This window comes from Sebastes umbrosus, chromosome 5 (assembly GCF_015220745.1).
Source record: "Sebastes umbrosus isolate fSebUmb1 chromosome 5, fSebUmb1.pri, whole genome shotgun sequence".
NCBI classification, from domain to species: Eukaryota; Metazoa; Chordata; class Actinopteri; order Perciformes; family Sebastidae; genus Sebastes; species Sebastes umbrosus.
In genome coordinates, this window is record NC_051273.1 from 9818188 (window position 1) to 9830796 (window position 12609).

Sequence of the window (12609 nt, forward strand, 5' to 3'; positions counted from 1 at the left end):
TGATGCCCAATTCGCCGTGAGAAACACGGCACCAAAGCCCGGGACTCTGAGTCTCTCAGCAAAAAGGTAAATATTCCCACAGGTTCCAAGTACCTCATGGAAGAAAAGTGTATTCTGAAACAATTTGAATGCTACGTGGAAATAAATATTTAATACTGACGGGAGGCCCTGAGGAAAAATAGACTTGGAAACGCTGGAATAAAAACCTCAGGACCGGTGAGAAGGATCTTCTTCCAGGCTCCCACTTTTCCCCAGTTCAACTATCTGTCTGTCACATTGATAACCTGTCGCCATATGAATATAGAAACCGCATCTTTAAAACATGAGCTGGCAGAGCGTGGTGCAGGGTACAGTATGCATGGGTATATGGATGTGTGCTGTGTACGTGCAGTGTGTCATCTGCATATCTCTTCGCAATAAGTGTGTGATAGGTTTCCCCCGAGGAGATAATTTGTTTATTATTAGTTGCACACACACACACACACACACACACACACACTGGTATCGAACAAAGTCACAAATTACAGCTTGTCATGTTAATAACACGATCTACGATGTTTAACCTTTAGCACTCCCACAGGATGACAGATGGGGCACGGCACGTATGTGTTCAGGCTTCGGGGGGGGAAGAGGACCAAAATAGTTGACATGTAGGAGCAGAAATGATATGTGCAGTGTAACCATATGTACAGTCGGTGCATATTTTACATGTAGCCATGCCTCCGCAGCACACAAATTCAGGATTTCTAAATAAGGCTCCGACTACAGTAAGCAGCTCTTGCATGCAAAAAGTCGAAAGAAATTAACTCCTCGACCCCTCGACACTCAACACTGACACAAATCAGCAATTTCAGTGACAGAGCCTGCTGCTGACGGAGCGTTTGGTTCACACACAGATGACTTTGCCTCCCTCCCGGCTTGTTCGTGGGATATGTAGCACTTATACCCAACAATATCCGCTGGGTCAGGGATTGCATTGACTTTCAAAATTACAGGGTCAAATGCTGGATTACTGTACTGCGTTTTGGGCTCTATGAAAAGGTGTAGATCCTGAGGGAAGGTAAAGGTCAGTGTATTCGTGCAGCAATTTCAGGCAATGTAGAAGACAGCAAAACAGCTATAGCCAGAGTGACGTGTTCATTATACTTTTCTTCACAAGAGCAAACTTTCACTTCATGCTTTTAAAGAGCTGCTGTTGGGAACATTTGTAAACAACAGATATGATCAAGACAAAAATATTTCAAATCTAGCAACGTCCTCCATATATATACACAGCAGTCATTAGGGTTTGGGCAAAAAGAAATGTCAAGAGAAAACAGAAAAACACAGAGGCAGATGGAGAAAACACTAAAGTATGACAGATGCTGGGTTTGTGAAGCAGATGTCGATTCATTTATCAACAGAAGATTTATCTGCAACTATATGATAATTGATTGCATAACAATTGATAAATCCTTTCAGTCAATTTTTTTAGCAAAAATGCTAAACATTCTGGGTCCAGCTTTTCAGATATGAGGAGTTGCAGCTTTACGTCACTGTCATATATGACAAGAAACAGAATATCTTTGGGTTTTGGAGGGTAGTCGGATAAAACAAGAAATACGAAAACACCTCCTTGGGATCTGGGAAGTTATAATGGGCATTTTTCAGTATTTTCTGAAATTATATACATAGATTGTCACTGTATATAAGAAGTGGACGTAGTCACCGTGACGTCACACATTGGTTTGCCATTTTGAAGCCTTGAGTTTGGCATTTCGGCCGTCGTCATCTTGTTTTTTTGCAACCAGAAGTGACACGAGAGGGTGGAGCTAAGTAAAACTGAACTCTGAATAAGATATTTTATTTCACCCACAATGTTACAAATAACTTTCATGAACTGAAAACACACTGTGAAAGGATTAAAATTGCAAGACTAAAACACGGACAACTCCCAGACAGGACAACGCCGTGGTAGCAACCTGTCAATCACAAGGTAGCCACGCCCTAAAGCATACCCTGCTTTATGGTCTATTTGACTCTAAATGGGACCCTAATTTACTAAATGAACATCATGCTGTATTGAAGAAGACTTGAAACTAGCGATTGAGACCATAAACTCATGTTTACAATGTTTACTGAGGTAATAAATCAAGTGAGAAGTAGGGTCATTTTCTCATAGACTTCTATACAATCAGACTTCTTTTTGCAACCAGAGGAGTCGCCCCCTGCTGGTTATTAGAAAGAATGTAAGTTTAAGGCACTTCAGCATTGGCTTCACTTTTCAGACCTGATTTTAAATACAAATTGTTAATCAATTAATTGAAAAAAATGCATCAGATTAATTGATAATGAAAATATTCGTTAGTTGCAGTCTAATAACGATAACATACATTAAATGAAGTTGTGTGTCTTGGACCGTCTTATGAACTAATTTTTGATTAGTTCATATAGCCTGTCGTGACTTATTCATCATAATGTATTCAAATCGTATACTTGATTTCTCCACTTTTTTGTTTCTTTCTATGCAATGAAGGCTACAGGTTATTGTACACTGTATTCAACAGATTAGGGTTGAATCTATTAATTTATTAATAAGTGGACAGACAATTAATCAGCAACAACTATGATCATCGATTAATCATTTGTCACTTTTGGCAGTTCTGTACTACAGCTTCTCGTTACTTCTTTGCTGATACTGATATATCTGTGAGAAGCTAATATCAGTGAATACCAGTGAATGTGTCGATCGGGCTCTAGAAAAACAGTCTGAAAGTTAACAGAGAAGTGTAAAAGTGTACACAGAGCAGAGATAATAGCAGTGACTGTGTCAGCAGTGGGTCTATTTTACACCATCAGTCTCAGATCAGCTTATGCATCAGTTCATTGAGCACCTACTTACCATGAAAGGGCCACCGTGACCACAAAACAACCCACCACCCACACTGTACCTATCTGTCTCTCCTCTCCATCTTAGCCTCCTACCTATCTCTCTCTCTCCCGCCTACCCCCATACACACACGTTCAGTTTAATCAAAATAGACCTGCCCTTCAACGCATTTACATGTCTCGTAATGGGGGAGACTCACTACGGAGCCCGTCATTACGCGCACCATTAAAACACAGCAGTAGACTAATCTAGCGCTTCCATAAGGCAGCAGCAGCAGCAGCAGGAGGAGGAACAGGAGGAGACGCGGTAGAGGACATGGGTCCCTGACTGTCTCTCTCACAGTGCTTTAAACTGGCTTCGATCCTACATACAGTAACTGGTAGAAAATTCAACATGCGTCTGGGTGATCACGCATCTGCAAAGCACGACTTGCCGGTATTACACACGGAAGCTGTCTTGGTCCACTGCTATTTTCCTTATATATGCTTTCATTAGGTTACATCATCAACAAGTTCAATACACATGACTACATTGAAAAAACCTGTAATTTTACCTCACAGGACAAGGGGGGTAGCTGGTCTATCGCTGCCTCGACTGGTCAGTTTGTTTGTGTTATTGTGTGACTTTGGGTAGTTTGGATTCACCAAAGTCACACAATAACACAAACAAACTAACCGATCGAGGCAGCGGTAGACCAGCAACCCCTGTGTCCTGCCAGGTAAAATTACAGGTTTTTTCAATGGAGTCTGGTGGCTTTGGTGAGAGCATAGATGGATACAACGGCTGCAGTTCCCCGTCTGAAAGAGATGTCTGACGGCAAGGTAAAGAAGCAGTAAAAGTATACACAAAGCAGGATGCAGAGAAATTGATTCATGCTTTCATCACTAGCAGTTTGGACTATTGTAACGCCCTCTTCACTGGCCTACCAAAAACGTTTATAGGAAATCTTCAGCTAGTTCAAGAACTCTGCCGCCAGACTTTTAAGAAAGACTAAGCTCAAAGCTAAAGAGAGTTACTCTCCTGAACTGCCTGAAACAACAATAAATAACAATAATACATCCGTCCACAGCTACATCAGATATGCAAGCTCTCTTGAAATCTTTACAAATCATATATTTTTTATCTTTCTCTACTACCATTTTTACTACTTTTATTTCTCTGAATTTTTATTGGATCTTTTATTCTATCTTTATGAACTAATTTATTTTTTGTATTTTTTTTCTATTGCGTTTTGTTCTTAATGCCATACTGTAAAGCACTTTATGTATGAAAGGTGCCATACAAATTAATTTATGATTATTATTATTATTATGGGAGTAGAGGCTGATAGGGGAACGCTGCAGGAGGAACAGAGGAGGAAGTAAAAGGAATGTGAAGAGGATCAAGCATGAAAACAGCATAAAAAACGACTAATCGACTGCAGAAATCTTAGTCGACTAAGACCAAAACGATTGATTAGTTGACTAATCAACTAAGAGGGGGCAGCCCTATTGAAGACTGGTAAAGAAGATACAGGGGAATAAGAAGACGAGGAGGAAGGGGATCTTGAGGAGGGAACAGCAGTGGCAAGAGCAGTAGGAGAAAATGTTTGGGGAGGAGGGAAGAATAATGAGAAGGAGGGAGGAGAAAGGGATGTTTGAGGAAGAGCAACAGGAGTAGAAGTGGATGCTGCAGCTGGAGATGATGCTTGGAGAGGTGCAGCACCAACAGCTGATGTTTGGGGATAATGAGCAGGAGCAACAATAAGTGATTTTTTGGAAGAAACACTAGAAGCATGAACACGCAATGCTCAAAGAGGAGAAGTGGGAGGTGATATTTGTGGAAAGACAAAGGGTGATTCTTGGGGAAGAGCAGCAGGACCGTCAGTAGAGGAGGTGCTTGGAGAGGAGCAACAAGAAAAGCAGTGCTTGGGGAGGAGAAGAAGAAAGAGCAGGCGTGGTTGCTGAGAGGCTGGTATAGAGTAGGTGAGTCTTAAGAAGTAGAGGAGCAGGAGTAGAATTTGATGCTTGGAGAGGAAGAGCAGGAGGTGATGCTTAGGAAGAAGCAGCAGTAGCAACAACGCAGTGATATTTGGGGGAGAAATGGCAGAAGGAGCAGTCGGTAATGCTCGGGGAGGAGCAGCATCAGCAGCTACAGTAGTCAGAAAGGGAGCAGCAGGAGGTGATGCTTGTGGAGGAGCAGGGGTTGATTATGTGTGAGGAGCAGCAGGAGCATGATAATGCTTCGGGAGAAGAAGCAGGAGGTCATACTTGGTGCAGGAGGGAGAATCAGGAGGTGATGTTTGGAGGGAGGTAAAGGTAGGTGAGGATTAGGAGAAGGAGCAATAAGAGCAGCAGGAGTCAAATTTTCTTGGAGAGGAGCAAACGCAGTTGGAGATGCAGGGGGACAAGCAGCAGTAGAGCAGCAGCAGCAGCAGGCGATGCTTGTGGAGGAGCAGGAGCCGGGTTCTGCGTGGTGAGGAGCAGCAGGAGCATCAGCTGGTGATGCTTCGGGAGAAGCAGCAGGAGATCATACACGGAGAGGTGCAACAAAAGAGACAGCCTGTGATTTTTTGGAAAGGAGCAGGGGGGAGATGACGCTTCGGGAGGGGGAAACAGGAGGAGCAGGAGGTGATGCTGAGGAAGAAGAAGCAGCAGTAGCAACAACACAGTGATGCTTGGCGAGAAATGGCAGAAGGAGCAGTTGGTAATGCTCGGGGAGGAGCAGCATCAGCAGCTACAGTAGTCAGAAAGGGAGCAGCAGGAGGTGGTGCTTGTGGAGGAGCAGGGCTAGATTTTGTGGGAGGAGCAGCAGGAGCATGATAATGCTTCGGGAGAGGAAGCAAGAGGTCATACTTGGTGAGGTGCAGCAAGAGAAGCAGGAGGTGATGTTTGGAGGGAGGCAAAGGGAGAAGCAGTAGGTGATGCTTTGGGAGGAGTAGGAGAAGGAGCAAAGGCAGTGGGAGATGCAGGAGGAGAAGCAGCAGTATAGCAGCAGCAGGCGATGCTTTTGGAGGAGCAGGAGCCGGGTTCTGCGTGGTGAGGAGCAGCAGGAGCATCAGCTGGAGATCATATTTGGAGAGGTGCAACAAAAGAGGCAGAGGCATTTTTTTTTTGGAAAGGAGCAGGGGGAGATGACGCTTCGGGAGGGGGAAACAGCAGGAGGAGTAGGAGGTGATGTTAGGGAGGAGGAGAAGGCAGCTTCATGGAGTGACTGAGCACCTGTGAGCTATAATTATGATTCACTTTGCCGCTCCAGGTGAGCAGCAGTGAGTGTGTTAATGGTGCTATACTGAAGTGCACTCAGGAGGGAGAAACACAGTAATGTTTGGCACTAAACAACATGTACATATCATAGCACATTACAGAGTAGATTATGGGGGAAATACCTACTAATATCATAATAAGGCTCTATGATTAAAAAAATGGAATTGGAATTAAAATGATTGTGCTATTTCATGCATGGTGGTATTTTGCATGAATATTATGCCCCTAAAGATATGCATGAATGTAGAATAAACATTTTCTGAAGAAAAAAAAAAGCCTGCAGGTTACTTTCTTTCCTGTGATTTCTTATTACAGAAATAAGACAGTTGCATTCCTACACTGCCCAAAAATCCTGCAGCTGAAAGGCAAATTATCCCTCACATTAAACATTAAAACTCACAGGCAAATATCACTTAAATGCATGAATGTACAATAAACATTTTCTGAAGATTTTCTGTGATTTCTTATTACAGAGAAAAGACACAGTTGCATTCCTGCACTGTCCAAAATCCTGCAGCTGAAAGGCAAATTATCCCTCACATTAAACATTAAAACTTGCAAATAACACTTAAATGTCACACTAGAAGTTTCTAGACTAAAAGCTGCACAAAGTTGAACTGTAAGTCTATAAGAATATGACAAAAAGCAGGTGAGTTGACAGCTTTAAGCACAGTTAAATGAATTCAAGCTTGCACCATCTGAACAGTGAGAAACGTCCCCCCCATCTCTCTCTCTGCACACCTACCTTCCACTGCAGACACTGAAGTGATCACACAGAGAAACACTGCGACCCGAGAGACCTGCACGGCCAACATGATGACTCCCAGCCTGTCCTCTCCCATTATATATCCTGGCTGACAGTAGAAAATATAAAATCCCACAGAAACACGCTGTATTCCTCCGGTAAACAGTCACATCTCTCAGTGTTTGTGTGTGTGTGTGTGTGTGTGTCAGTGGGGACTGGAGCGGATACTCTCTGCTGCTGCTGGATCTCCAGCTCTCTTCTCGCCTCGCACACCTTTCTGTCCAATCAGGAGACAGCTCAGCGGATCGTAAACCAATCACCCGTCCTCTCCCACCTGACCCGAGGCTGCATGCCCAATGGTCCTCCGGTGTGCTGCTGGTGGCTGCTGGTGTAACAGCGACACCCAGCGGCCGAACTGCAGTACTGCTATTTAAAGAGAGGCTGATGCACACAGACCTGTATGAGTGGCTCATGCCTCTAATGACAGGATGGGGTTGGGGTCTTTAAAGTAGCAGTAGGCAGAATATTTTTGGCGTCATTGGGCAAAACAAAATCCATAATTAAAGCTGCAAGCAGTGATGAACGGGCCCTCGCCCCTTGCGCGTCGGGGATGCTGGCGGGACGCCGACCGACGCGGCCAGGCACCGTGAAGCCGAAACTCTGACGAGCGCCACGATGCCTGCTGCAAGGCTCTACGACAAGCGGTTCACGAGTTAGAAGGGGGGCGTGGCTAATGTGTAGGGGGCGGGCATAACCTTCACCAATGAAACAGGCACTCTCTGCTGAGTGATATGACACCTCCCACAAGACTCTACGACGAACGGTTCATGAGTTATGAAAGGGGGCGGGGCTAACGTCTTGGGGCGGGGCTATGAGTATAATTTTTCATATACATGTCATCAGTACTGGACCACCATCATACCTGAGAGATTTGGGGCAGATCGGACTATGTACAGTTGAGTTACAATAACTGCCTGTTTCATGGCGAATGGCTCAAAATGGCCGCCACGCTACGGTCCGGTCGTTAAGTGAACACTCATCATTTTAATAACTTTTCATCTTCAAGGTCTTAAGATGGTCCTGACCAAATTTCAAGTCGATCAGATCAAATCTGTAGGAGGAGTTCGTTAAAGTACGCGGCCTATAAAACGCTAAAAATGACATGAAATCCAATATGGCCGACTTCTGGGTGGGCGGAGCTAATGAAATCCAATGAGGAATATGTTTCAAATGATGAGTGGGATATGCATACCAAATTTCATGAATATCGGATCAACTTTAGATTTCGACGCGTTAGGGGGCGCTATAGAGCCCGCTGGCGACGCCCGTTCCCAATCACTACAGAACATTGCAATTTTCGCCACTCCCGACGCATGTTCCAATTTTGGTGAGTTTTGGGGATGGCTAAGGTCGTCAAAAACGCGTTCTTGCAGCAGAGAAATAATAATACCGACAAAAACAATAGGTTCCTTGCACTTTCGTGCCAGGACACCGTTGGGTCCTGGCACTTTCGTGCTTGGGCCCTAATAACCTTTCAGCATATTGTAATTGAAGTGTTCTGAGAGAAAACTAGACTTCTGCACCTCCTCATGGCTCTGTTTTCAGGCTTTAGAAAGTCTATCTCCCGTGATGGGAGGCTTTGACCAATCACAGGTCATTTTATTGAGAGAGCGTTCCTATTGGCTGTGCTGCGGTCATGTGACTGGAACTTGGCGTTCCTTCACTACATTTAACAATGGCAGCGGCGTCACAAACTTTTTAATTTTACAGCTAAACTGTGCACTACAAGATGATTCTGAAAACATTCGAGGCGTGAAATAGGCATTAACATAACATTATATTGATTCATATTTGATCGGCGCTGCCTAGTTTGACCGTTTGGTCGGAGTTCGCGAGTGATTGACAGCCGGCTCTCATAGACGGCAGCTGGACAGCAGACCTCAGATCAGTTCTTTACTGCTTGTTTTCTTCTGGTCTGTGAAATCTTTGCAGATGCCGTTAGGAGCACTGGAGGACACAGAGGCACATGATTTTCAGGTTATCTGTCTCATGTACTACTGTCACGATATAGCGACCGTTTTATAAAAATAACTTTTTTTAATCATATGTGGTCCAATTACTACTACTATAGTAATAGCAACTTTATTCCATCAAAATAAAACCATATATATATATAATATTTAGGCTACGTTTGCATACTTTTTGTTTTTACTTTTTACATAGTGTTATGTATGCTTAAACTAGGGATGCACCGATACCGATACTGGATCGGATATCAGGCCGATATTGACTCAAATAGCTGGATCGGGTATCAGTGACAATGGAGCCGATCTATTCCAATCAATTCTATGTTTATATGCTATATACATTATATACTGGAATTTTAATTCCTGTTTAAGTTTTGACCAATTTTGTTGTTGCATTAAAAAAAGTTTACACCTGAATTGTAATTCCTGTTAATTTTGAAGATTTTTAACCTAGTTGTTGGTGTACGATTTATTGTTTTAATAATAAATAACAATTCAGTAAATTTATATCTGTGTGTATTTGTTACATTTTGTTTTTACAAAGTTAAGAAAGCAATGTTTAAGTGAAGCCTGGTGTTGTCTTACACATAAAAGAATGATCCCAGTCACTTCCACACAGTGAGGCATACAGCTTATTAATTAAACACCGGTATCGGATCGGTACTCGGTATCCAAAGGTATCGATACCCAAAGCCCAGGTATCGGTATCAGTATCGGGACTGAAAAAGTCGGTGCTTTCCTAATTTAAACCAATATATATATATATATATATATATATATGTACATATATATATATATATATATATATAATTGTTTGTCATCACTATTATATAGTCATATTATTTCTGTATATTAATCTGTGTTCTCTTTAACATTGTGAAATTTTAACACTATTTAGGTGGAGGCTTCAAATAAGCCCAGTTGGGTTTTTTTGCCTCTTCCTGAGCTGTATATTATTTATATATTTTTTGTTAAGTTTGTGTAGTCTTAATTTGTGCAGAATAAATAAACAAACAAATAAACAAACTTTTAGTACATACTGCAGCTGCCCTTACAAAGTATGTACGGTTTCATGCAGCATGCATACAATTGGGACATAATACGTCATCATAACATTCCGCCTTGAACTTTGACCCTCACTATATCCGCGGCACAGACAATTATGGGTAAGAATAGCCAGAAAAGCATGCTGGCTTGCATACTGCAAAATGTGACTGGATGTAGTAGGACTTCCTGGTATTGTTGGCATACTGAATTTCACATACTATGTATTGGGACATACTAAATCTGTTTCTGGCTTACTACATAGTATGGCAGTATGGGTATTGGAACGCACAGTTAGTGTCTTTGGTGATCTATAAATCACATTATTTATCAATGAACTGCATACTCTATAAGGAAACCAGCAATAACCTCAGACATAACCCCAATGGAGGCAAGATAGCTAATAATTCATGATATACTGGGAAAGACTTGTGTTAAATTTTATGAAATTACTAAACTTAACCAATAGAAAGTATCACTGCTCAGAAGCCATCCTTACCATAATAACACTACTTTAGGAAGTCAGACGGCTGCTGGCAGTACCACGATTTTGCACTCTACAGCTCACGTTATCGCAGTTTCTCAAGCGTGTCGGAGAACTACGGTGGCTTTCAGGTAACATTACGTCTCCAGAGCCAGTGCTTGGTTTGTCCGTTCTGGGCTAGAATCACGGCAGAGCAACATGGCGGACTCAATGAAGAGGACCCGCTCCCTATGTAGATATGAAGGACTCATTCTAAGCTGACGAAAACACAACGATTCTTAGTTTCAGGTGATTATACACTAATGAAAACATAGTTGTGAATATTATTTTCCATTTCAGTTAATAGATCACATGAAATATTACACACTGTTCCTTTAACTGGAAACAAAAGAACTATTTTTCATCATGAAACTCTCGCGATACATTTAGACATAAACTTTTAAAGGATTTATTACACTATTGGACTACCCTGGATTGGGGGCCTCTTTTGAAAGTGACCACAATGACCCCCCAAAAAGATCTATTAATACACATATTACAATCTATGTAACTTTTCATATACCCCTAGCAGTCAGTGAAAGTTCTTCATATTTCCAGCATCACACTGGCAGAACAATGGGTGGTGGTAAAAGGTTAACTTCTTCAATTATTTCCTTCCAGGTGACATTAAATACAGTTTCTTTGTGAATGTCACTATGAATTGAATCTTTCCAGACAGTTACAGTCATTCTGTCACGACTGACTCAGCTTTTAGTCTGGCTTCATGTCACCCTACATAAAAAAAGATTTCCTACATACTGAGGTAATACAGATTTAAAATTTTGGGGGAAAAGAGAGCATCTGTGTTGGATCTGAATAAAGGTAAAGGTAAATGTACTGGAACTGGTATCAGGAGAGAAAGAGTCGGATAGGTGCATGCCTAGCTGTATCATGGAGAAATGAGTGAACAGGAAGTACGAAAAAGTTTTTTGGCCTCTCTGCAACAACAATCTAAAAGTTGAAAACTGAAAACTCAGAAACATTTCAGCCCCCGATGGCTGTGGATCAATTTTCTCTTGAAGTTTCTGTCCTGTCTCTCGCCTCCTTCATCTCCTGCAGCTTCCTGTCTCAAAGGGAAAAAGCTGCTCAACAACACGACAGAACAGATCATTGCTGTGACACTGTGGTTTCCAGCACAGACAGTCCATTTTCAGTCCCTCAACATGACGTTTCACTCGCCAATAACTTTCATGACACTACACCATGTACCACTACAACAATCAGCTTTATTCAGTGGCATCCTTGTACACATTGACCAGCATTAAAGAGTTGTGTATATGTCTGTGTGTAACGGAGAGGCAGACAAACAGAGGGTGACGCTTCTTATCTTAAAGCCAGCAGTCGGAGGCATTTGAAATCGTTTAGGAAAAGCAGCGACATCTCTAAGAAAACACATTAGCACTGAGTCTGTTTCTTTTTAAACCACAGGTGGAGACCCAAAAAATCGATTGTAGACCTGCCGGCTGCCACATGAGCAGAACAATTATGTTTAAGCTGTCTCCAGAGTTACGTTACATCTCTTAAATTTGTGCAGCAAGAGTTGTGGCACTTTTTAGTTGTGAGGTAACTCTCACCTGGGGGACCCAACACGGACAGACAGCTCAGCTCACAATGCTGAGCGTCGATACATTTTCATGTCTAGACAAGTAAAATCAACAGACTGCGGCTGCTACACGTGTCCTCCCACGTCTCAGTGAAACTTCCTTTACTTCCACATCATTCACAATTACAAGGACAAGACACATTTCAGGAAAGACATGTGATGTAGACAAAGGACAGATGTTCAGATCAGATGTTGAGAGATGAAATGTGAGCCCTGTACACTGAAAACATTTAAGACTTTCCCATCATTTAAAGACAGAAACTTGTTCTGCTTCATTCTGTTGTATGCATCAGGAAAATCAATCATTCATTAACTCCAAACCCCCAGACTGACTGGTGCAGGATTGTCATCCCCACACACACAAAACACATGGCCCTGTTTTTTCTCCAGCTGGGACACATGAGACTTGTCAGTGCCTGTTATAAAGAGTTATAGGTTTATTTATAGCTGTAGTGCAGCTGGCAAATTGAGTTTTTCTGGAAAAAGAGAAATCAGGGAGTGAGTCGTGACTAAATCCGGTGGCAACAGAGCATCAGGCACAGGCAGTGTGGAG

At 42.4% G+C, this 12609-nt stretch overlaps 1 protein-coding gene across 3 annotated transcripts in view; it reads right to left on the minus strand.

Annotated features, from left to right (window-relative positions):
• LOC119488288 (ephrin type-B receptor 1-B-like) overlaps positions 1 to 7063 on the minus strand; it is a 99955-nt gene extending 92892 nt beyond the window's left edge. For all 3 annotated transcript variants that reach the window (XM_037769808.1, XM_037769809.1, XM_037769810.1), the window contains exon 1: positions 6860 to 7063. In XM_037769808.1, coding sequence (XP_037625736.1) covers positions 6860 to 6956 — 97 coding nt within the window. In that variant the 5' untranslated portion in view covers positions 6957 to 7063. The remainder of the gene's footprint in view (positions 1 to 6859) is intronic.
• Positions 7064 to 12609: the final 5546 nt, after the last annotated feature.